The sequence below is a fragment of the Chiloscyllium punctatum genome, chromosome 3 (assembly GCF_047496795.1).
Source record: "Chiloscyllium punctatum isolate Juve2018m chromosome 3, sChiPun1.3, whole genome shotgun sequence".
Lineage (NCBI taxonomy): Eukaryota > Metazoa > Chordata > Chondrichthyes > Orectolobiformes > Hemiscylliidae > Chiloscyllium > Chiloscyllium punctatum.
The window spans coordinates 50,308,853-50,333,684 of NC_092741.1; the positions used below are offsets into that span (position 1 = coordinate 50,308,853).

The following is a 24,832-nucleotide window of genomic DNA, read 5'->3' on the forward strand; positions in this document are numbered from 1 at the left end:
CTATCGCTTCTGCTTTAAAAAAAAGTCTTTGTCAACAGTATTTTATCAACAGTATATCATTCCTTACTGCTTAGACAGAGGTGGGTGACACTTCCATTGCTTTTTGCATTGCTAAGGTAAATATAGTTCATATTTAAAAGGCCATTAGCATGCAGGGGAAATACATGCAGTTATGTGAGAGGGATGCATTTCATTGCTGAAGCCCACCATCAGCTAACAATACCATAGCTGCGGTCATCTATATAGGAGCCTCCTGGTCAAACAAGGATGCTCTGCATATGGTCAGAACAGTTCTACCCAATACAATATCATAAGACTAGAAAGGACAAAGATGGCACTGGTGATTTCTAAAATTAATTTTCACCTGTAAATGTTACACATTGCATTGTTTTTACTTGCATCATTATTATTTGTTGAGAGTGCTTAGTTAGTGGTTTATTTAGAAATGTATTGGTATACCCCGTGGTTGGCATGTATTCATTGTTACAGGGGAGTTAATGATACTTGTTTTATTGTGGAAGAAACAATATTTTCTTTCTGTTCACTCTTTATTCAGTTCACGGTATTGTCCAGGGTTGTATTCAGCACTCTGAGGGATACAGCTGAACTTGCATGTTTAACTGGCTCTCCCTTTTATGCACTGGACAGGACATCATCTGAGATCACTTACAGTGGAAACAAACAAAATCTTGTGAGAGAACTCAAAGCCCTGTGAAGACTCTAGCCACCAACACCCCTGAGGTTGACACAAGTTTGGATGGCGCTAATACTATAATGTTTTCAATAGTTGCCTCGGATAAATTGTAGCTGATAAGACTGCAACTTTGTAGCTCTATCATGGGCATGCTACTAGCTGTGAGATCTTCAATCTTTTCCTCTAAAGTAAATGATGATTTGATAGCAATGATTTGTTCTGATCTGATTTACTTCTGTATTAGGGTTCAAAACTTCAGCCCGAGAAATGCAATACTTTACCCTCAGATATGGTTGTGCATTTCCAGGATTTCTGTTTTCCTTTTTTTTTAATGATTGGGTTTTAGCAGTTAAACAATTTGGTTTATTTTCCAAAAAAAACAAAATCTTAATTTTTAAAATGTAGTTTTTGACACCACAATCTACAAATTGAGTTCTCACTCACATGTAAGGCTACTATAAATCTGATTGATCTGGTGGTTCCTAATGTCAATGATGGGAATACACTTACACATTTTTGTAACTATTTAGCAGGTCATTAGTTTATCATTCACCAGCATCATCCCATATGGAAGGAGGGTTCACCACTCCTCATGCTTGCTCTTTGAATTAACTATCCAACTTCTTCCATTAACCATCTCTTTCTTCATTGCTCTTCATTTTGGCTACAGGTTCATGTTTATAACTCATAACTTGAAAATCAGATCATTTAAGATTCAAAGTTTTCATTCTCACCGAAAGCTGTGCATCTTCAGGAGTGACAGCGACAGAATCATAGCAATGTAGGTAATGTTTAACATAACAACAAAAGTTGTATTGTTGGAAAAACAATCTGAATTCTTTTTGTACAGACACGCATGATTTCAGGTAATGTTGAGTTTGGCATGCAGCTATATTCCTGGCAGAGTTACAATGCGTTCATGCTAGATTTAGACTAATGGAGAGCCATATTTATCTCTATGGAAAAGAAGGAAACAAGCTTTCATTTATAAAGCACCTTTTACCACCTCAGGATATCCCAAGCAATTTTACCCAAAGTGTACTTTTGAAATGTATTTACTCTTGCAATTTTGGGAATTGCAGAGAATACAATGGACTTAATCAAAATTGCACTTGAAAGAGCGACAATATATATTATATATTGGCTTTATAAACAGTACCATCAGACCAGCTCTTCCTTTTCATACTGCATGAATTTCTACTTAAGCTGTTCTGTTTTGAAACCCTCTAGCTATGCTATGCTGGAGCCTTTAATTACAAAATGCCTAAAGAATACGATCAGATATTGCTGCAGGGTAACATCCTTCAGGTTAGCAGGTCAATAGAAAGAAAAATAAAGCAAAATTCTCCAGCATGCAAAATATTTTCCTTGAACTAAACAAGATGGACATTCTCTGTACTTAGCATCGGCACGCTAAGATGCAATTTAATTATGGAAAAGTATACATTTTCAACTTTTGCTCCACAACACTTAATATAACTGGAAGTTGACGGTCAATAAGAAACTGTTTAACAGAAATAACAATCTATCTACTTCAGCTTTAAAGAAGAAGCACCTCAACTTGAAATGTTAGCTTGCTGTCTCTGCACGGATGCTGCCCAACCTGCTGTGATTTCTTGACTTTTTTGTTTGCAATCTATCCACAGCCCAAGAGAGGAAGCAAATCTTACAAAAGCAAAATACAATTTCCTCATCAGAAGAATTTAACATTATCAGTTAGAATACAATACTTCTAGAACTGGGGCAAATTAAATAAAGTATTTACCATTTCAATGAGAAGAAAGTGGAGCATAGAGACAGCTCTGATTGTGAAATCTGCATGGGTTTTATGTTTCACATGTAATCTCATGCATGTCAAAATCTTAGCACTAAAAATGAAGTACTAATGATGGCTTTACAGTACAAACACCAGTGTTAGTTGCTAGAAATGTTGTATGTTTCTTGCATAGATTTGCTTTGATGGGCAGTTATTGCAATTGCAATTGTACACAGGCTTGATTCAATGAGATTATGGTTGGGATATATCTTGATCTTACACCTTACAATAATGACTGCTCAATATGAAGAGGTGTCATTACATTGTCAGGATCCTGAATCTTGTGAGATATTCATCAACTATCTACAAAATCTTTGAATATTACAGAAAAATAGATAATTGACAATTCCAGCTCAGTCCTTTGCATTAATGCTCACTGGGCTATGAAAGATCACACACAAAATGTTATTGACTGAGCAAGGATTTATGTAGATTTTAAAAACCAAAGTAATTCTATACCTTGCATGCTGCATTTGAAATGCTGAAGATTAATACTAAAGATAAACATTTACATCCTTTAAGCCAATTTGTACCAAAATGACCTGGTAGCTGCTAGTCCACCAGTTCCATCTTAAGATTTTGCTTTATTATCTTCATTAGTCAGTGTTACTCACTTAACTCTCTTTACATATTCTCTTTCCTTAGATGTTGAAGATGAAGATAGTTTAATTTGTGACTAGTCCATAGTACATCCTGCCAATAATCATTTCTGCTGACCTTAATCCACAACATTGACTTTATCGCCCTGGCATGAAGTGAAAGTCCATTCCACCTTCCATTTTTCTAAATGCCATAATGTGCTTATTCATTAGTTGCCTGAGATGATCCATTGCATCATTCAATCCAGGACTCCCCCTCTTCCTGTTAATTGTATTAATATGCCTTTTCACAGATAAAAAAGGTTTGCACCCGAAACTCTAATGACTTGCTTTTTCCCTTCACAAATCTTATCTGACTTTCCAAAATGTTTTCTTTTTGTAGGTTCTATACTGTACGAGGGACAATAAATGTTGCACTGTCACAATAACTATCTCAACATCCCCATATTTTAGAATGCACCAACAATACAGAACATCTACGAAGGTTAATAATCAGAAAAGCTAATAAAATTTTATGTCTTATTGTGAAGGAAGTTAAATGCGAGATTAGGAAGGTTATGATTGTGTTATGTAATGCAATGGTGAGACTGCATCTGGAGTACTGTGCACAGAAGGCTGTTAATGCATTGGAAGCAATTCAGGAAAGGTTAACTAGATTGATACCAGGAATAAGCAGATTATCTTATGAGGAAAGACCAGACAAGTTAGACTTGTGTCATTTGGAGTACACAAGATTCAGAAGTGACTGAATTGAAATGTATAAGATCCTGAGAGAACTTGGCCAAATGGATTTGGAAATGATGTTTCACTTGTGTAAGAATCTAGAAATAGGGATCATAACTTAAAAATAGGGAATTGCCCGAGTTAAGACAGAAATTAGGAAAAAGATTCTCTGACGGCTGTGAATCTTTGGAATTCTGTTCCTCAAAAGGCATTGGATTCAGAATCTTCATAATATTTTTAAGGCAGAGATAGGTAGATTCTTGATTATGGAGGAGATGACAGATTATCAGGAATGAGCAGGTATGGAGAATTGAATGTAAAACCAGATCAGCTCTGAATGATGGAGCAGTTTTGAAAGGTTGACTAGCCTACTGCTGTTCCTTGTTCACATGTTTGTAGCATTTAGAAATATATAGTATCATCAAGCCCAGTCAGCATGGCTTCATGTAGAGGAAACCCAATTTGTTAGCATTCCTTGAGAAGGTAACATGCAGGATAGATTAAGTGGAACCAGTAGATGCTACATATTTGAATTTCCAAAAGGTGCCATGTGTAAGGCTACTTTATAAAATAAGAATCTCTGTGTTAAAAGCAGCATATTCCCTTGTTCTAGAGGATTAGCTAATGTGCAGAGGCTATCTCCGTTTGTGGATGAATCTAGAACTTGAACTGATCTGTGTAAACATCAGGTGTCTTCTATTGAAGACAAAGAAGATGACAAAGATTTTTCTCACAATGTGTGTTGAGTCTTTCAAATTCTTTTTCTCAAAAGGCAGTTGAAGCAGATTTTTGAATAGTTTTGAGACAGAGGAGAATAGATTCTTTTAAGCAAAGATTCGAGTGGTTGTCAGAGGTAGGGAGGAATGTAGAGTAACCATCAGATCCATTTATCATTTTGTTAAGTGGAAGATCAGGCTTGAGGGCTACTTCTGCTCCTAATTTGAATGTTTGTAAGTAAGTTCATCTTAGATAGTAGAAATTTCAGGCCTAATTGACTTTTTAGTTGCGTCGGCAATGAAGTGAGCTGTTAGCACTCTATCCTCCACATGTACGTCCCATTCTAGAGGCTTAAAAACAAAGATCTACTCTTCCAATCCAGTACCATCATTCAGAGAAGATGTTACTTGGGCAGTAAAATGAAACAGGGAAGTGCAGATACTGAAAATCTAACACAGAAATAGAAAGTGCTGGAGAAACTCAGGAAGTCTAGCAGCATCTGTAGAGGGAGAAACAGACTTAATTTTATCGAGTCCAGTACTTCGGCACTGTTTACTTTCAAATTGCCCAAGGACTATTTTGATGAGGCGTAGTGTGGCCAATATTTATCCCACATTTAACATCACAAAAGCAAATTAGCTCAGTGATGTCACATTCTATTTGTGGGAATTTGCTATTTGCAAATTGCCTGCTGGATTTCTCCATTATAACAGGAAAAGGACTTCAATGGTTGTAAAATACCTTGGAATATCCTGAAGTCAGGAAAGTGCTGTATTATTATAAGTCTTATTCTTTAATAATTTTCAGGCAGAACAGCTTTATGAAAGCAAAGGAAGCATTTGCAAAAAAAAAATTATTGTGCAAAGTAGATCAAGCATATCCTTTGAGGAAAATATTCTTTGAGCGTATATTACTTTCATTCTGCCCAAAGCTATTTACGTTATAAGCGCTCTTCAAAATCTTTGGCACTCAGCCATTTTTCTTACTTGTTTGACCTAGGACAAAGTATTTTCGGGTGACCCTGCATGTAGCAGATTTAAAAGGCAATACACTGGGTATTAACCGCTCCACTGGAGCTGAGCAAATCAATTACTTCTGTGTGGCAGCGGAGCAACAAAAAAGCTAACTATTAAGAGGATTGGTATAATTCATGTTTAAATTCATATTATTTAAGTTAGAGTTCTTATAAAGATACTAAAATATTTTGAGTAACCTGCCTTTCCCTGGAGGAAATTTACTCTCACCATCATGGAACAGCTGATTATGCATTTTTTTTTATTCTTTGGATGAGCACATGTTCTGAGATGATTACAGTGTTCCAATTATGTGGTAAGGACTAGATGGACAAGTGCATTTGTTCTGTCATTATTCCTATGTACAAATTTAAGTTCACTCCTGCAAGTGAGACAGACGCATTTTTGATTCATGAATTGTACTTCTACATTTACAGGAGAGTTTGCAGATATGTTCAAAAAGCACTAAATATTTGTCTGAGGAATACAGTGAATTAATCAAAATAAAACCAACACTCAGTGCATACCTATTCCCTCACTATGAAATACTTTGGGCACATTTATTTGTAGGACCTTATATGCATGTGTCTAATGGTATTGATTATAAAATGATTGCATTTATACGTGTTTTCATTCCGTAATGCATAAAATTAATATATTACATAACAAACCAAAGAAATCAGTGTTTTCATTTTTCTGAAGATCTTAGTAACAGAATTAAAACCATCAGTAGTTGGCCTTGTTATCAGTGCAAAGAACCCGGTGCTAAAATATAGTAACAAAATTCTGCTATTGCTTTAGAAAGCACAGTAGGATCCTGTAATGAGAAAAACTATATTGACTTTACTGCTTGGATTTTGATGGATTACACTGTAGACTGAACATTACAAAATGACACTTTTTTTTGTATGTAAACTGTGATGTATACGCTTTCCTCTAAATTAAATGTACAGAATCTGGGTTTTCTTTGCACAGCAAGGTTTTCTTTCAAACCGACAATTATGACTTGTGAATATTGTTTTACTTTCATCGAAAAAGAATCTTGCTTATAAGAGTACATCATTTATTCTTTATGACAAAAATCTCAAAACTTGACAGAAGAGTTCCTTTTATCTCCAACCTCACAGACGAAAGGGGAAAGAGGGAATAACTTACCTAATTTATCCTCAGAGATGATGAATAAAAAATAAGCAGGTGCATATTCTGAACCAACTTAGATGACAGTTGCTGCTCATTACTTTAGGTGTTCATATTGCCAGTAACATCCATAGAATATTTTAGCCACTGTGCTTTTCACCATTGCTTCAAGTCCTGAACTCTTAGTTAGTATCTGAAAGATTACTGGTCACCACACTGCATAAAACCTGACTTCTCTTTAATTTAAACCTCTGTCAGCAAATATATGCTAAGCCATTTATTATTTCAAACTTAAGATGCCAACTCAGTGATATTATGATATTACTCACCTCTTCTTTCCAGTTTTTTTTTTATTTTAGCAATTTCTCTGCTTCTTCATACTAAGCCTCAAGATTGCTGAGGCATTTTTATGAGCAGAGGGGGCAACAGACCCTTGATGCTACCTTGTTAAAGTCTGCTGCCCTATGTGATTAATCTCATCCCAAAGATTGTATCACATTCCAGATTTTATACTAAAAGAACCATTCATTAGTACTGTGATTAGACAAGGAAAATACTCTGTGCAACCCAGGTCAAATCGGTGATGGTTAAAGAAACAACAGAGAGAATATCCCATTCAAACAAAAGTGGGAAAATGTGACAAACAACATTGCTTAAAATAGTTCAACAGAATCAAAATACTGTGGAAGCGAAACCCTACCGCCTTGAAACTACAACAGAACAATACACCACAAACATGATCAAACAAATGTAAATGCTTTGAATTGATATCAAGACAGGTGAAGGAATGCAATCATTGTATCTTCTGGCAAAACACTTACTGAATTAGTTTGTTGTGGTGTCAGTTTCCTGCACCTAATACAAAGGAATACATTTTGGAAACATCCTCCTCATGTAGTTCTGCCCCCTATTTTTGTGGGTACATTTTCCATAACTACAGTATCCCTATTACTATCAAAATTGAACATCTCATTCCATGCATTATAACACTTAAAGCAGTTATTGCATTTAGGGACATAGCCTTAATTGTATTCTGACTCAGAGATCAATTGGAGGAAGTATTTTCACTAAGGTTCCTTTGTGTACCAATCTGTCATCTTTAAAAGGCCTACTTTACTTTAACAATAACTTTTATTTAACTTTCTTGCCCTTAAAAAAAATTACATAACTTACATCGAAGGAAATAATTACATCTGTGCAAAGCTGACTTTCTAAAGAAAGTTGGGTTTTGTGATTCACCTTATTTGACAATGGTTTCCAGTTATGTAACTGTAGTTCTGAAATAGTTATAAATCTGTATTAATTATACAAGGCATCTGGATGATAATCTGAGCATTGAACATAAGTGAACAATATTTGCAATTATCCTGCAATGTATGTGGTCACTGCCATTTCAAAAATGTCGCAAATGCAAACTTTTGAACAACATCTTCTGTGTTGTTTTTAAAACCTATCTCCCCATCTCTTTCTGTCTTTCAACACCATTAGATTGTCCCTTGGCATGGAATCTTGGCATCTACTGCTTTTTTTTAGTCAGTATAAGGCGCATGTTTTCTGGAGTTTCTCAAGGAAAAATCACGGCTCCCACCATTTTTCAATGCTTTATCAGTGACCTTCCTTCCATTAAAAAGGTCAGGAGTGGGGTCAATGGTGCTGCTACAGTGTTCAGCTTCATTTCCCACTTCTTCAATTATAGACCAGTGCATGTGGCCTTTGTGCAAAGGAAGTGCGAAGTGCAAAGAAAGCTGTAAGATCTGGAAAATATCCAGGCTTTGGTTGACAACTGGCAGCTAAGAATTGTGCCACATAAGTGTTGGGTATGGACAGTTCAAACAAGGAAAAGCTCAGCCAACATGTCTTGACTTTGCCTGGCTATATTGTGAGATTTTCCCAGCAACAATTTTGGGAATCTTTGCAGAACTGAAGCTGAAATAAATGTATATTGGTGTCATGGCAACAAAACCGAAACAAAGACTGCTTCATCTGCAAAAAAGGGCTCACATCTGTCTTCTCAAACTCTCACCAGTCACCTGCAAACACACTCAAGAAGTTCAATAGTATTTACAACAGCACAGTTCACTTGCCAATATGCACTCCCTCCTGTATTGTGAGTGCAGTCAACAAAATGATTTCGACAACTCCATCCTCAACTGCACTTCCACCACTGAGGAGAACAGGGCATCACTCTCAAGGGAATAGAACAGTAACATCAAGAGTACAAGTTCTCTTCAAATTTCACGTGTTATTTTCAAAATACATCAATGATCCTTCATCAGTGATGCACAAGCGGTCATCCTGAAAACGAGTCAAAGTATCTGCCTTAAGCTTTTATAACGAGAATCCAGAGAAAGTATATTCCTGTCAGGGTGAAAGGAAAGGCTGGTAGGTATAGGGAATGCTGGATGACTAAAGAAATTGAGGGTTTGGTTAAGAAAAACAAGGAAGCATATGTAAGGTATAGACGGGATAGATCGAGTGAATCCTTAGAAGAGTATAAAGGCAGTAGGAGTATACTTAAGAGGGAAATCAGGAGGGCAAAAAGGAACATGAAATAGCTTTGGCAAATAGAGTGAGGGAGAATCCAAAGGGTTTTTACAAATACATTAAGGACAAAAGGATAACTAGGGAGAGAAAAGGGCCACACAAAGATCAGCAAGGCAGCCTTTGTGTGGAGCTGCAAAAAATGGGGAAGATACTAAATGAGTATTTTGCATCAGTATTTACTGTGTAAAAGGATATGGCAGATATAGAAAGTAGTGAAATCGATGATGACACCTTGCAAAATGTCCATATTACAGAAGAGGAAGTGCTGGATGTCTTGAAACGCATAAACATGAATAAATTCCCAGGACCTGATCAGGTATACCCTTGAACTCTGTGGGAAGCTAGACAAGTGATTGCTAGGCCTCTTGCTAAGATATTTTTATCATTGCTGGTCACAGGTGAGGTGCCAGAAGACTGGAAGTTGGCTAACATGGTGCCACTGTTTAAGAAGGGTAGTAAGGACAAGCGAGGGAACAAGACCAGTGAGCCTGACGTCGATGGTGGGCAAGTTGTTGGAGGGAATCCTGAGGGACAGGATGAACATGTATTTGGAAAGGCAAGGACTGATTCAGGATAGTCAACATGGCTTTGTGCATGAGAAATCATGTCTCACAAACTTGATTGAGTTTTTTGAAGAAGTAACAAAGAGAATTGATCAGGGCAGAGCAATAAATGTGATCTATATGGACTTCAGTAAGATGTTCGACAAGGTTCCCAATGGAAGACTGGTTAGCAAGGTTAGGTCTCACGGAATAAAGAGAGAACTAGCCAGTTGGATACAGAACTGACTCAAAGGTAGAAGACAGAGGGTGGTGGTGGAGGGTTGTTTTTCAGAATGGAAGCCTGTGATCCATGGAGTGCCACAAGGATCGGTGCTGAGTCCTCTACTTATTGTCATTTATTGTGATTTGGATGTGAGCATAAGAGGTATAGTTAGTAAGCTTGCAGACGACACCAAAATTGGAGGTGTAGTGGACAGCGAAGAGGGTTACCTCAGATTACAACAGGATCTTGATCATATGGGCCAATGGGCTGAGAAGTGGCAGATGGAGTTTAATTCAGATAAATGCGAGGTGCTGCACTTTGGAAAAGCAAATCTTAGCAGGACTTATACACTAATGGTAAGGTCCTAGGGAGTGTTGCTGAACATAGAGACCTTGGAGTCGCAGGTTCATAGCTCCTTGAAAGTGGAGTCGCAGGTAGATAGGATAGTGAAGAAGGCGTTTTTTTATTGGATAGAGCATTGAATACAGGAGTTGGGACATCATGTTGAGGCTGTACAGGACATTGCTTAGGCCACTGTTGGAATATTGCATGAAATTCTGATCTCCTTCCTATTGGAAAGATTTTGTGAAACTTGAAAGGGTTCAGAAAAGATTTACAAGGATGCTGCCAGGGTTAAGGGATTTGATTTATCGGTAGAGGCTGAACAGGCTGGGGCTGTTTTCTCTGGAGTGTCGGAGGCTGAGGGGTGACCTTATAGAGGTTTACAAAATTATAAGGGGCATGGACAGGAAAAATAGACAGAGTCTTTTCCATGGGGTCTGGGAGTCCAGAACTAGAGGGCATAGGTTTAGGGTGAGAGGGGAAAGGTCAAAAAGGGGCACCTTTTCTCACAGAGGGTGGTACGTGTATGGAATGAGCTGCCAGAGGATGTGGTGGAGGCTGGTACAATTGCAACATTTAAAAGGCATTTGGATGGGTATATGAATAGGAAGGGTTTGGAGGGATATGGGCCGGGTGCTGGCAGGTGGGACTAGATTGGGTTGGGATATCTGGTCGGCGTGGACGGGTTGGACCAAAGGGTCTGTTTATGTGCTGTACATCTCTATGACTCTATGAACTGCTGGGTCAATACTCTGGAATTCTTAACAGTGTTCAAAATGAAGGGTCGACATCTGATTATTAGCAATTGGTGGGATTGGCAACATGTGCAATCTGACCATCATCATTTAGATATTGAAAGGATTATTTCTATACGCTTCACACATATATAAGGGATATCGCTTGAATGGGACATCAGAAGTGATGGTGTGTAATTGAAGTTGCTCCTGTCATCTTGCTGAGTAATAGGATGGAGATGCCATCAGTGTAAGCTTGTTGGGATGCTGTGCAGTGCCTGTACAGATCAAAATAATGGTGATAGGTACACCAGTGATGAAGAAGGGAAATATCAGCGGTCTGCATTGCTTGGGTGGTGTTGACCTTCTTGGATTTTTCTATTTCATCACCCTTACTGGTAAGCGTTCTGCATTTCTTTACTGTAGCTTCTTGATGGTGGAGAGGTGTGCAACTAATGAAAATACTTTTAAGAATAAGGAGCTGTGTCATTTGTTGCTGAGTACCCATTGATCTTTCTGGACAAGACCTTCAGCGAGGTTATTACACCGACCATACCAGAAGAGAGCAGACGGTGAGGAAAGCAGAGAGGAGACAGGTGCAAGAGACCCCGGGGGAAGTACCTGACAGGAACAAGTTGAATCTTTTGGAAACAGTAGAGACAGATGACACTGCCAGTTCGCGAGGCGGCCAGGTCTGTCAATCAAAAGTTGGCGTGGAGACAGAGCGGAAGAGTTAGACATCGCACAGAGCCGTGGTAATACTGGACTCCGTAGTGAGAGGAACTGACCGGGGTTTTTGTGGCAGCAGACGGGACTTAAGGATGGTGTGTTGTCTTTCTGGTGCCAGGGTTAAAGACACCACAGACAGAGTGTAGGAAATCCTCAAGGACGAAGGTGGTACATGTCGGCACAAATGATGTCGGGAAGAAGAGGAGGAACATACTACAGCGGGGCTTCGGAGAACTAGGAAGAAGGCTGAAAAGCAGGATGTCCAGGGTGGTTATCTCCGGTTTGTTTCCAGTTCCTCGGGCTGGTGAGGCCAGAAACAGGGAGATAATGGACTTGAACATGTGGCTGGGGAACTGATGCAGGAAGCAAGGATTTAAATTCTTGGATCACTGGGGTATGTTTTGTGGTAAGCAAAAATTATACGAGAGAGACGGTTTGCACCTTAATAGGTTAGGGACCAGCATTCTGGCAGGCAGGTTTGCTACTGCAACACAGCTACGTTTAAACTAAGTAGCAGGGGGGATGGGACAAACTGGATGTTTAAGAAGGAAATTGAAGGGAAAGTTAGAACAAGGGAAGTCAAGAAAGACAACTGTACCAATGAAGCAGAAAACTCAAAAAGGGATCATGCTGTAAGGTTGAGTGACATAGGAGTTGATGGGAAGGGTGAGGGCAGTAACAAATTAAAAATACTATATATGAATGCACGAAGCATTAGAAATAAGATGGATGAGCTTGAGGCTCTTTTGGAAATTGGCAGATACAATATTGTGGGGATAACTGAGACATGGCTTCAAGTGGACAGGGCCTGGGAAATGAATATTCAAGGCTACACATGCTATCGTAAGTACAGACTGACGGGCAGAGGAGGTGGAGTGGCCATGTTGGTAAGGGATGATATTCAGTCCCTTGCGCAGGGGGACCTAGAATCAGGGGATGTAGAGTAAGTGTGGATAGAGCTGAGAAATTCCAAGGGTAAAAAGACCCTCTTGGGAGTTATCTACAGGCCCCCAAATAGTAGTCTGGATGTCAGACGTGAGTTGAATCAGGAGCTGAAATTGGCCTGTCGCAAAGATATTACTACAGTTATTATGGGGGATTTCAACATGCAGGTAGACTGGGAGAATCAGGATGGTATTAGACCTCAAGAAGGAGACTTTGTGGAGTGCCTCAGACATAGATTCTTAGAACAGCTGGTGCTGGAGCCTACCAGGGAGAAAGCAATTCTGGATCTGGTATTGTGCAACGAACCAGAATTGATCAGGGACCTCGAAGTGAAGGAGCCATTGGGAAGTAGTGACCATAATACAATAAGCTTCAATCTGCAATTTGAGAGGGAGAGGGTACAATCGGAAGTGACAATATTTCTGTTGAATAAAGGGAACGATGGAGCTATGAGGGAGGAGCTGGCCAAAGTTCAATGGTGCAATACCTTAGCAGGGATGACAATAGAGGAACAATGGCAGATATTTCTGTGTATAATGCAGAAGATGCAGGATCAGTTCATTCCAAAAAGGAAGAAAGATCCTAGGAGGAGGCATGGGTAGCCGTGGCTGACGAGGGGAGTTAAGAAACATATAAAGTTAAAAGAGAAAAAGTTTAACATAGCAAAGATAAGTGGGAAAATGGAGGACTGGGAAGCTTTGAAAGAACAACAGAGAATTACTAAGAAGGAAATATACAGAGAAAAACTGAGGTACGAAGGTAAACTGGCCAAAAATATAAAGGAGGATCGTAAAAGCATTTTTAGGTATGTGAAAGGCAAAAAAATGGTTAAGACTAAAATTGGGCCCTTGAAGACAGAAACAGGGGAATATATTACGGGGAACAAAGAAATGGCAGAAGAATTGAATGGGTACTTCAGATCTGTGTTCACTGGGGAAGATACAAGCAATCTCCCTGAGGTAACAGTGGCTGAAGGACCTGAATTTAAGGGAATTTATATTTGCCAGGAATTGGTGTTGGAGAGACTGTTAGGTCTGAAGGTTGATAAGTCCCCGGGGCCTGATGGTCTACATCCCAGGGTACTGAAGGAGGTGGCTTGAGAAATCGTGGAGGCGTTGGTGATTATTTTCCAGAGTTCAATAGATTCGGGATCAGTTCCTGAAGATTGGAGGGTGGCTAATGTTGTACCACTTTTTAAGAAAGGTGGGAGAGAGAAAGCAGGAAATTATAGACCAGTTAGTCTGACCTCAGTGGTGGGAAAGATGCTGGAGTCTATTAAAGGATGAAATTACGACACATCTGGATAGTAGTAACAGGATAGGTCAGAGTCAGCATGGATTTATGAAGAGGAAATCATGCTTGACTAATCTTCTTGAAGTTTTTGAGGATGTAACTCTGATGATGGATCAGAGATGTGCCATGAGGCATAATCTTAGACGCTGGTATAAATTGGATGACAGTTTCTGTGGATGATGAGTATTGTGGCCTGGGACTATGGAGCCTGCCTTGAGATGCTGGTGCCCAGTGTCCAACACGAAGGTTCTTTGGAAAGAACAGCAAGCTGAAGTCACAAGATACCAGCTCCAACCTCAATGTCTTGAATTCTTGATGTCTAAGTTGTTTAGCACATTTGGAAAAATAGGAATCTGAATATTAAGGGAGTGAATCATGGTATTAGTTTGGTGTTTAACAAAACCACCCTTAATTAGCAGCTCACCATAGCCTGGTGAGAAACTCACCTCGCTGCATGGAAAAAACACAAAACATGCAGTTAATTGTTGCTCAGGTCAAGATGAGCCACGCTGGACGTTTGCATACTTTGGCCACAATCTCGTGGTAACCTATGTTGTTGAAGGGCTATATGATTCTGTTCATTGTTTTCAGAGCAATGCATGAAGAAGATAGATATTGTTAATTGGCCAAATGTTTAATAAGGAAACTAAAGTTTGGGCAATAATTTAGGTGAATATAATGGATCAGAACGAAAAGGATTAAACAGGTTGGCACCAACATTCTTCAGTGACTTGGTTGATCATGGCACCTGTTGGTTTAACACTGCAATGTTTTGTTTGATGTAAGTGTAAATTTGAACTTTAATTTGTCAAACAGGATAATATAATCCTGATGTAACACTGTCTTAATACAATCTACTTTAATCAGTGATTTACATGTCTGCAAGGAAATGTTTAAACATCAGGTCTTTGAACAAGAAAATGGATAAGGAAGTGAAATCTATGGTTTGAAGATGGTAAGAGTGCTGAGGTTAGAAAACTAATAGTGTAGGTCTCTTCAATGAGGCCTTACATAGCAAGATGAGTCAAGCAAATTTGGAACCTGACAGGATTTTAAGAATAAATAGCATTCAGTCTCATGGTTAGCAGATCCACTTGACTGAACAACAATTGACTGCAGAATGAATGCAGAACTGCTTCTTTCTGATACAAATTGCAAAGATACCAGATTGTCAACTCAGCAGGAAGTGTCTGTTTGGTCATATATTTCTTCCAGTAATAAAGTTTATGTCAAGCATAGGGGACAAGGAGAAGATCCAGCTCAGGTAGGGTGCTGAATTCAACCCAACAGCGATAAGAAAGGATTTAAAAGGAAAATATCTGCATTGGCACAGAAAGAAGCTTTCACAGAAGAGCAAAAGTTTGATTATCTCTGTCACATGAGCTATGCCAACCAATTTGTTTTGATAGACATGTTTTCTTCAATGTCACATTCTCCCAAATGCAATGGTCAATGCTGCTGTTTTGCTGGAATATGTGAGGTTTGTCACAAATAAAATTTAAGTAATGCTTCTGGACATGTATGTGTAGTCGTATCTGACTCAACAGATTATAATTCAACTATATTTACAGATATATACAGGCTTGTCAATAAAAACATGAAGTGTATGAAAGCACTGAAAATTAAAGGATTGAAAATCTTCTCAGGCCAGCACAGATTACAATCCTCAAGATAATGTTTATTTGGACCTCATGTCTCCACCACTTGTGTGATCACACCTCACCCCGCCAGGAGCATCACAAGAAAACCATGGTATCTTTTCTTGTGAGGTCCCAATGGAGGAGATGAGAGGACTGTTGGCTTATGAAGTGGGTGTGGTTTGACAACCAATACTTAAACTTATTGTTGATCATCTCTTGTTATCTCACTTGGGACAACCTTTCCACCATCACTCAACTGTGTTCCCCCCCAATCACAGGGTGTGGGGGGGTTGAGTGGTTGTCTTAATGGTCACAGCCAGTTCTGATTCACTGACAGTTCTGGATGGGTGGGACTTCTGCTCCTAGTGTTCTTGATCCTGGGGAAAGGCCCATCACTGTCTATAAAGTGCCTGAGTGATACAGCATGAGGCAGCGCTTTCTGAAAAGAGACAGTGTGGGGTTCTCCCCCAGATCTTCAGCCCACGACACTGACCCCACCACCTTCAATACATTCCACCCGATGTGTCGACAGGGTCTAACTTTGTGCAGGAAATTTCTTGAAAAACTGAATACACAGAAGGAAATGATTCTTCCAAAAAGCAGCTTCACAAACAATTCGAGGTCAAAGCTGCATTCACATCCAAGTTTTGGAGGTCAAAGTTTAGACAGGACTTTAAACTCACAGCCTACTTCCACAATAGCAAGACTCAGGCTGACACTTGGGCTCAGATGAATGGAGTGCCTTTCTGTTGCGGTGAAAATACTAGTATATATCTGGAATCCTAAATGAAACGCCCAGACCCAACATATCTCATCTACATTGAGATGGGATTGGGGAAACAGAGTGTGAAATTAAAGCAAGTCTGCCCTTCATGCATTTATTTTGTTTCGCGAGTGTAGAAAATTAAAAAGCCTACATTGATATTGTTCCAAGGGACCACTGAAATGGGAATGAGGGCACCATACTCTTGGGATTGGAACTTGCGAATAAGTGTGAGATGATGACGACTTGTCAAGAAGTTTCAAGGACTGTTAAGAAATGTCAACAAGTGTCAAGTACTGTTAGTACCTGCTAAAATGTGTTTTATTTTATGAATGAAAGTGTTTTGCCAAATAGAGTATACTCTGCGATAAGGAACTTTAAGTCAAAGAACTTACTTTTTTCTCCTGTTTGCATGGGTGCTTGTGGTTTGAGGTGTGAAGATGAGAGAAATTTTGAATATATCATTCCTTTATTTTAACTTTCGTTACAGTAATGGTTCCCTCAGGCAGGCTTTCCACCCAGCCCATCTTAGGAACGGGCAGCCTACTTGGGTCTTTCTGGCCATTTGGACTATCTTCTAAACCAGCCACCCCATCACCCAAACTGAAAATGTTGAGTATGGGTGACCATTTCTAGAAGTCAGCTTCCCGGAGTGGGTTTTCCCTCAGTCTGCGACACGTGACCCAAGAAAGGAAATCAAGGTCTTAGTAAGTGTTCCACAGAGGAGAGAGAGTAGCAAATGGAAGGAGAAAGAGAATAAATCAAAGAAATAGCAGCTAAAAGTGAGCAAGTGATCACCTGTCAAAAGACGAATGTTTTCACAGATCTTAGAAATGCACAATATCTCAGCACCATTACTGTTTTTGTCATTTTAAAACATTCTGGAATTTATTAGAGTTCGCTTAAATTCATCATGGCATTTTCAGGGTGCCTTGCCTGCTCAGCAACAGGCTGGTTAGCTTGCTAAGAATCTCAGCAGCATGGAAGACAGTTCCAATCCTAATCAAAGCCTGAGCGTGTTCTCACCCATGTCGGACGTCTAGACACAGTGGGATTGGCAGGTCAACACTGAATAGTACAGAGACTTGCATTTTCATTGATTCCAGATAGCTTTGTTTGCTAAGCATCTGAAAGAACAGTCATGGTGTGCAATGGCAGTGTCACAAAATTAGCTTCACTTTGATTGATGGGAGAGCCCAGCATGAAATACATGTCATGTGGCTCAGTCTTTGAAAATTGTGCAAAACTGCTAAAGAAAAGAGAGGTAGTTTGACAAATTGCTAAAGTTACAGTTTCATTTTTTTTCTCATTTCTCTTCTTTCAATACTGCCAGTAATTACAGCATGAAATTTAAACAAAAGTGACTTTCTCCAGGGGACCATTTGTTTCACACCTTAATAAATTATTCAGTGAATATATCGACTCACAAAATTTTATGCTCCTAACTGTTAAGCATGAATCCGAACTAAGGAGGCCTGTCCTAGGGTGCTGTCTGGGAATAGAAGTGGCCTTTTGGCACCTTGCTTAGGTAATAATCTGTGAGGCTAAATAAGGGGGACTGGAGGGTTATTCAAGAGCTGAGGGCCTTCATATTCACGATAAACTGTGTCAATATATGGCAGTCACACAAAGGCTAGTCTCATGCATTCAGGGGCAGAAACCATGACGTACAGGAGATTGGGGTGGGGGAGGGGTCACTGGTTATTTTTACTGCTGAGAATAATAGATTCTTGACTGACAAGGGAGTCAAAGGATGTGGGGGTGGGCAGGAAAGAAAAGGTCATAATCGGTTCAGTCATAACCAAATAAAGTGGCAAAGCAGATTTGAAGGACTGAATGGCTTACTTTTGTTCCTCATTTGTCCATTCATAAACAGTTACCCTACCCTTGTACAGGGATGCTTGGGCATCTGGAAGAGAAGTTTGCAGACTAAGTACTTGGACAAACGAACAGGCAGGAATTAATGTAAACAAGTGACTTAATATTAAGCTGAATTATAGTGCCCAATGGACCTCATCTTTCTTTGCCTCAGTTTGTTTCAGTTAACACTGAATTAAAATACTGTTGTACTAAAGGGGCATCAGTAGCCTATACATTTGTCAGGAATATTACATCAACAGAAATTGTCATAGTTAATAACAAATACAAAGGGACATAACTAATGTTTCAGGAACAGCAATACAATGTTTCTCATTAAAGTATGACTAAATACAAATGAAATTATTTCCTATTTATTTAAATTAGCCAGTGTAATGGTGAGCTTGAGACCAGTGTCATAAAAACTGATCTGGTTCACTAATGCACATCAGGGATGGAAATCTGCTATCTGGTCTAGATTACGTGTGACTCCAGACAAATAGAAATTGTTTGTCTTTTAACAGCCCTCAGAAGTGGCCCCACCAGCTCAAGGGAAATTTGTGATGGGCAATAAATGTTGACCGTGCCAATGATTCCCACTTTCATTGGAGTAATGAAAACCACTTTCCTAAGTTGTCAGTTTGCAGGTTTCAGTTGACATGCATTGAGGCAACAACCACACTTGAAGCAAAAAAATTACTCAAGTCATACAACAGATGAGGAAAAGGGAGGTTTTTTTTTAAGATTCCCTACAGTATGGAAACTGGCCCTTCGGCCCAACAAGTCCACACCGATGCTCTGAAGAGTAACCCACCCAGACCCATTACCCTACCCCATATTTACCTCTGACTAATGCACCTAACACTATCGGCAACTTAGCCTGGACAATTCACCTGACCTGCACATTTTTGGGCTGTGGGAGGAAACGGGAGCACCCAGAGGAAACCCACACACATAGGGAGAATGTGCAAACTCCACAAAGACAGTTGCCTGAGGCGGGAATTAAACCTGGGTCTCTGGTGCTGTGAGGCAGCAGTGTTAACCATTGAGTCACTGTGCCACCCCTTTAATGAAGCTTGGGAGCACAGCTGGTCTGCTGAGAAGCCAGCCGAGGTCCCCTTCTTTGTCAAATTAAGTACCAGGCAGGCAATTCACCAAACAGGTTTCTGCAGGAGCAGAGATGCTGGGTGCAGGGAAGTCCTGCCTTCTAGTTACTGTCAGCCGATCAGAGGCCAGGAACTCCACTGAATGGCAGTGAAAGCAAGGGTCAAGGAGAGATTCAGGCTAGTATGAGGGATGCCAGGATGGAGAGTGGAAACAGTGAAGGTTTAGCAGCAGGGTGGCTCCCTGCATACCTATATCAGCTGCATGCTGGACCCTCGATCAGGTTTTGAGTGCCTTGGAATGAGGTTCCCATCCTGCAGTATTAATATCAGCCACCAGTGGGATGAGGCCCTTAACTGAGCATCAATTGGATATCCAAGAGTGTCAATTGACGGCAGGATAGGAAGGCCACCCACGAGCCTTCTGGCTACACCACAGATGTCATCAGGCTGTAGGTGAAGTGGTGCCGTGAGCCCACCAGCCCCTTTACAACCTGATTACATTCCCCTGCGCCACAAAGTGGGATGGAATTGAAACCTATGCTGAAGACTTGCTCAAAGATATTAGTTATTAGATATTGGATGTTTAAATGCAAAGTGTTTGATAATTCACTTCTCCCCAGCCATGTCGAGAAGGTAAGTCTTTTATGAGTATCGGTGCTCTCAGCAAAGGATGCATAGTGAAGCTTGGCTGAGAGCCTGGAATCCCATAAAAGGATAAAAGTGAAGTATTGCGAATGCTGGAGATCTGAGATAAAAATAGAAACTTCAGCATTTTCTTCTCCCAGAAAAAAATTACCCTTATTGGCACAGCTGTGGAAAAGGGAAAACTTTATATGATTGATAGCTTTATACTGTTATAATAATCTTTTTTTAAACTGCATACTCTTCTGTCAATGGCTCAATTTTTACTTGCACAGAATGAAGTTTCTATTATTGACATTTTAAATTCTGGCTGATTGGGAGTTTTACAGGTTTATTGCAACAGCAGTTTCTTTTAAGGAGAATTCACGCATTGACAACAAACAATGCAGGAAATCACAGTGGGTCAAGCAGCATCCATGGAGAGAAAGCAAGCTAACATTTTGAGTGTAGATGACTCTTTATCAGAGTTGATGAAGAGTCATCTAGACTCAAAACATTAGCTTGCTTTCTCTCCATAGATGCTGTCTGATGCACTGTAACTTCCAGCATTTATTTGTTTTCAGTACAGATTCCAGCATCTGCAATAATTTGCTCCTAAAACCTACAAGTTACTGTGTGCATGCAGTTCTGTGCATACAATTGTTACTGCAGAGCTAATTGATTCTGTATAGAATACAGAAAGGACAAATGGGCATGGAATTGCTTTCTGAAACTTCCCCATTCTTTTCTGATATGTTTACTAAACTTTATGAACAACAGAAAATACTCAGCATGGAGAAATGACCAGTGCCACTATTTTTATTTTAGTACATACTCAGCAAGACTCTTGCATGATATAATATATAAAGCACAGCTCCTTACCCACATTAATCTTAAAAATGTAGTCAGTCAGTCCTGCACTAGCTGGTGCAGTATATAACTGCAGCAATTGCATCATGTTCAAGAACATGCATTTGAAGCAAGGTGAAAAGCATTTCTCGGTAACAGTGGGGGTTGGGTGCATAGTTTTCTTAATTGTCAGCGCTGCATGATAAACTACCGTCTCTCTGCTGCTTTGCCTGTTCCACACAAAAACCCTGCTATGACTAATTAATAGCCTTTCTTAAGACGTTTTCTGTGAAATCACATTTTCTATTCTTCAGACCATGTGTGCAATGAAATGGTGTAATGTGTAAAATTCAATTAACTGCCTTCATTTTTCTTCGGGACAGTATTAATCATTTACACAATGTCAGCTGCACAGTAGGGGGACTAAACAAGAGATACTGGTCTAGCATGCTTACCTATACCAGAAACCCAGTCAAAATGTTTTCCTGAAAATCAGGCATTTCCCCATCCCATTATTAGCAAGTGTTTTCCTCAGACAGAGATGACAAACAGCACAGAGGTGTCAAAACAAAAGGGGGACAAAACCAACAAAAAAAAAATCAGTGACTTTTGACAACATTTGCAAAAACATAGTGGCATTGCCAAAACTCACTGAAGGCATCATGTTACCTGGCTATGACAAACAGCACACAACTGACACCCAAGTAAGCCAGCAGAATATACATCCAGATATCAGGGGAGAGAGGATTCAGGAAGGAGAAAACGCCAGGGTTTGTACCGTTGGGCTTTCGGTACAAAATACTTATTCCCAGAGTCATGAATGGCTTTGAGAAGTCAATGACCTTCTCTCGGACGTAGGTGATAGTCAGGGGTGCAACTGCAAGATCAGCTTTCTGTGGACAGAAAGAGAAGAGAAAGATGCAATTAGTCTTGCAATAAGAAACAAAACCATGAAACAACGTAATATTGGTTACAAAACTCCTGAAGGATAAGCTGTAAGTTGTCTCTTAACCAATCCTGCAGACTGAAAGACAGCGTGTAGCAATGGGAGGCCGATATTTCGGCAACTAGACTGTACTCTGATGAATACTGGTACCTCAATATTAAACAATGAGCAAAAGTCAAAGCAGTTCCTGTCACAAATAACTGTATCATGTGTTTCATATGCATTTGCAACAGATCTCATGTGCTTTTGTTCATAGGGGGTTAGAGGATACTTCCTTTTTATAGTGGGATTGTTACCAACAAAGTGTTCTTGGGAACATGATACAAAGTAGTGAGTGTAATCACTACAGTTTTTGATTTGCTACCAGTTAGTGGACCTTAGATACACATAGGTCTGAAGTTCATCTTTAACTGCTCAAAATCTTGAGAAATAATGGTGTCACACAAAAATCATAGCATTGAACACCTGTCCAATGATATACATCAGTCACATGAATATATCTTGAATGGTCTATCATGTGAACGTTTAACTTTTAACTTTGATTTTTCTTTCTATCTTTTTGTATCTAGGTACTTGCACCTAAGATGGCACCTTGTGTGGTGATATTATACACTTTTCACTGTACTCCTGTATTTCTGTACTTGAGAATGTTTCACAATAAAATCAAAATTAAAATCAAGTCAAATCTTTACAAAGAGTGGACTGAATACGCATTCTCTGCATGACAGAATTTGCTTTCTTTTAAATAGTTCTAAAACTGAACTTTTACTCATTGTAACCTGAGTTTACCCTCATTTTGCTTGCTAGTTTTAGATCAAAGTGTAAAACCTTTGGCTTTTGAGCTCATAACTATAAGTGACCAACACAATCTGCTTTAACACCTAGGCCTCACTCCTTTCTATCCCTTTCTGAACTATCATGTTTTCAGAGATTCTCCCTCTACTCCCAGAGTTGGCAATCATAAAGAACCCTGGCCAATTAACTTTTAGCTGTTTGCAAATATAGAATGTCATTACTATGGAAGAAAAATACAGTGTGTAAAAACGTTTTGCACTCATCAGGCTAATTTACAAGAATACCAAATCAAGGGGAACACCAACATTTCTGACACATAAGAGGAGGGCTGAGTGGTTGGCAAGTCAGCTCTAAATGGCAAAGGCATTTACTGATGTAGCGAATGCACCAATTCATGATGACTGTCAGTTAACAGCCGGGCTTTGGTCTAGAATGGTCAGACTAGTGCCCTGAGAAATGAACTAGCAAATGGCTATCACCTACTTTGTTCACTTGAAACAGACACTGTTACTGAGGTGAAACAGCTGGATTGTTAACTTTCAATCATTATTAATTGGTACATTCTTCACAGTAACAGCTTTATCAATCAGAGGCAACATGCTGAACACACACAAGTCACTGTCATGCAAACGTTGGCCTTCCCTTTGATTTAATAGTCTTGTGAATTATCCTGAGGAGTACAAGAAGAAAAGCACCAATAAAGGGTCTTTTTTCAGTAATGCTGAAGCTCCCTGTCCTCAGAACAAACTGTCAAAAGCACTATTCTCAATTTAAGGAAAAAACACAGAAAATACTGGAAATGCTCAGAAGATTGGCAAGCATCTGTGAAGGGGAACAGAGTTTAAATCCTCAACTTGACTCAGTATTTCCAGCATTTTCTGTTTTTTTTTGATGCTGCAGTTGTTCAGCAGCGACATTATTTTATTCCTGATTTAAGGGCTTGTATGAGTGAGCTAATCTCCAGACTTCTCCTGAATCCTCTGCTCTACTTACAACCTTGCATCTTGGAAATAAAAGTAAGAAAATTGTATCACTTTACACCTGACTGTGACAAATCACCTGCATGCCTGTGACTGCTGACCAACGCTCCTAACCACACCCCCCAACCTCCCCCCCCCCCACCCCCATACACATACACCCTTCCAAACCCACAACCATTTCCACTTAAAAGGGTAAAAGGGCAAGGGCAGCACAGACACTTGGGAACACCACCAGCTGTCTTGACTTGGAAAAATTTCACTACCATTCCTTCACTGTCACTGGGTCAAGATCGTGGAATTCCCTCCCTAAGGGCATTGTGGTTCAACTCACAGCAGATGGACTGGAATGGTTCGAGAGGGCAGTTCACCACCACCTTCTCAAGGGTAACTAGGGATGGCAATAAATGCTGGCCAGCCAGCGATGCTCACATCCCACAACCAGGTTAGGAAAAACACAGACACAGATGCGTGCAAGGAAATGCATTGTGTGTTATGGAAGTCACACACAGGTATCTTTTACCACAGTCCAACACTGCCACCTCCACACCTTTTAGAGATGATCAGCTGAATTAAGGGCCACTCAGGCACACATCAGGATACTGGCTGAGCTGCCATCCATTGTGAGTTCTGCCTATCAAGGCGCAGGCAGCAAATCAGAGAATGGTTCATCGATCAGTACCTCTGAGCAGATCCCCTTTCTGCCATTCCACTTCCCCACCCTCATATCCTTTGGTTACTTGTGCTCCCTTTGTGGCCACCATCAAGTAAGAATTAGTGGTAGATGAAAGATCAGACTGGTAGCCTGTGACCAGTGGAGTGCCACAAGGATCAGTGCTGGACTCACTACTTTTCGTCAATTATATAAATGATTTGGATCTGACCATATGAGGTATAGTTAGTGAGTTTGCTGATGACACCAAAATTGGTGGTGTAGTGGACAGCGAAGAGGGTTACCTCAGATTACGACAGGATCTTGATCAGAAGATCCAATGGGCTGAGAAGTGGCAGGGGGAGTTTAATTTAGATAAATGCGAGGTGTTCCATTTTGGGAAAGCAAAATCTTAGCAGGACGTATACACTTATTAGTGAGGTCCTAGGGCGTGTGGCTGAACAAAGAGACCTTGGAGTGCAGGTTCTTAGCTCCTTGAAAGTGGAACAGCAGGTAGATAGGATAATGAAGAAGGTGTTTGATATGCTTGCCTTTATTGGTCAGAGTATTGAATA

General features: G+C 39.9%; 1 protein-coding gene across 6 annotated transcripts in view; it reads right to left on the minus strand.

Moving 5' to 3' along the window:
* Window positions 1–24,832, minus strand: part of LOC140458462 (glutamate receptor ionotropic, kainate 2) — a 445,566-nt gene that overhangs the window by 69,738 nt on the left and 350,996 nt on the right. For all 6 annotated transcript variants that reach the window (XM_072553089.1, XM_072553097.1, XM_072553104.1 and 3 more), the window contains exon 12: window positions 21,557–21,780. In XM_072553089.1, the coding sequence (XP_072409190.1) occupies window positions 21,557–21,780 (224 nt within the window). The remainder of the gene's footprint in view (window positions 1–21,556; window positions 21,781–24,832) is intronic.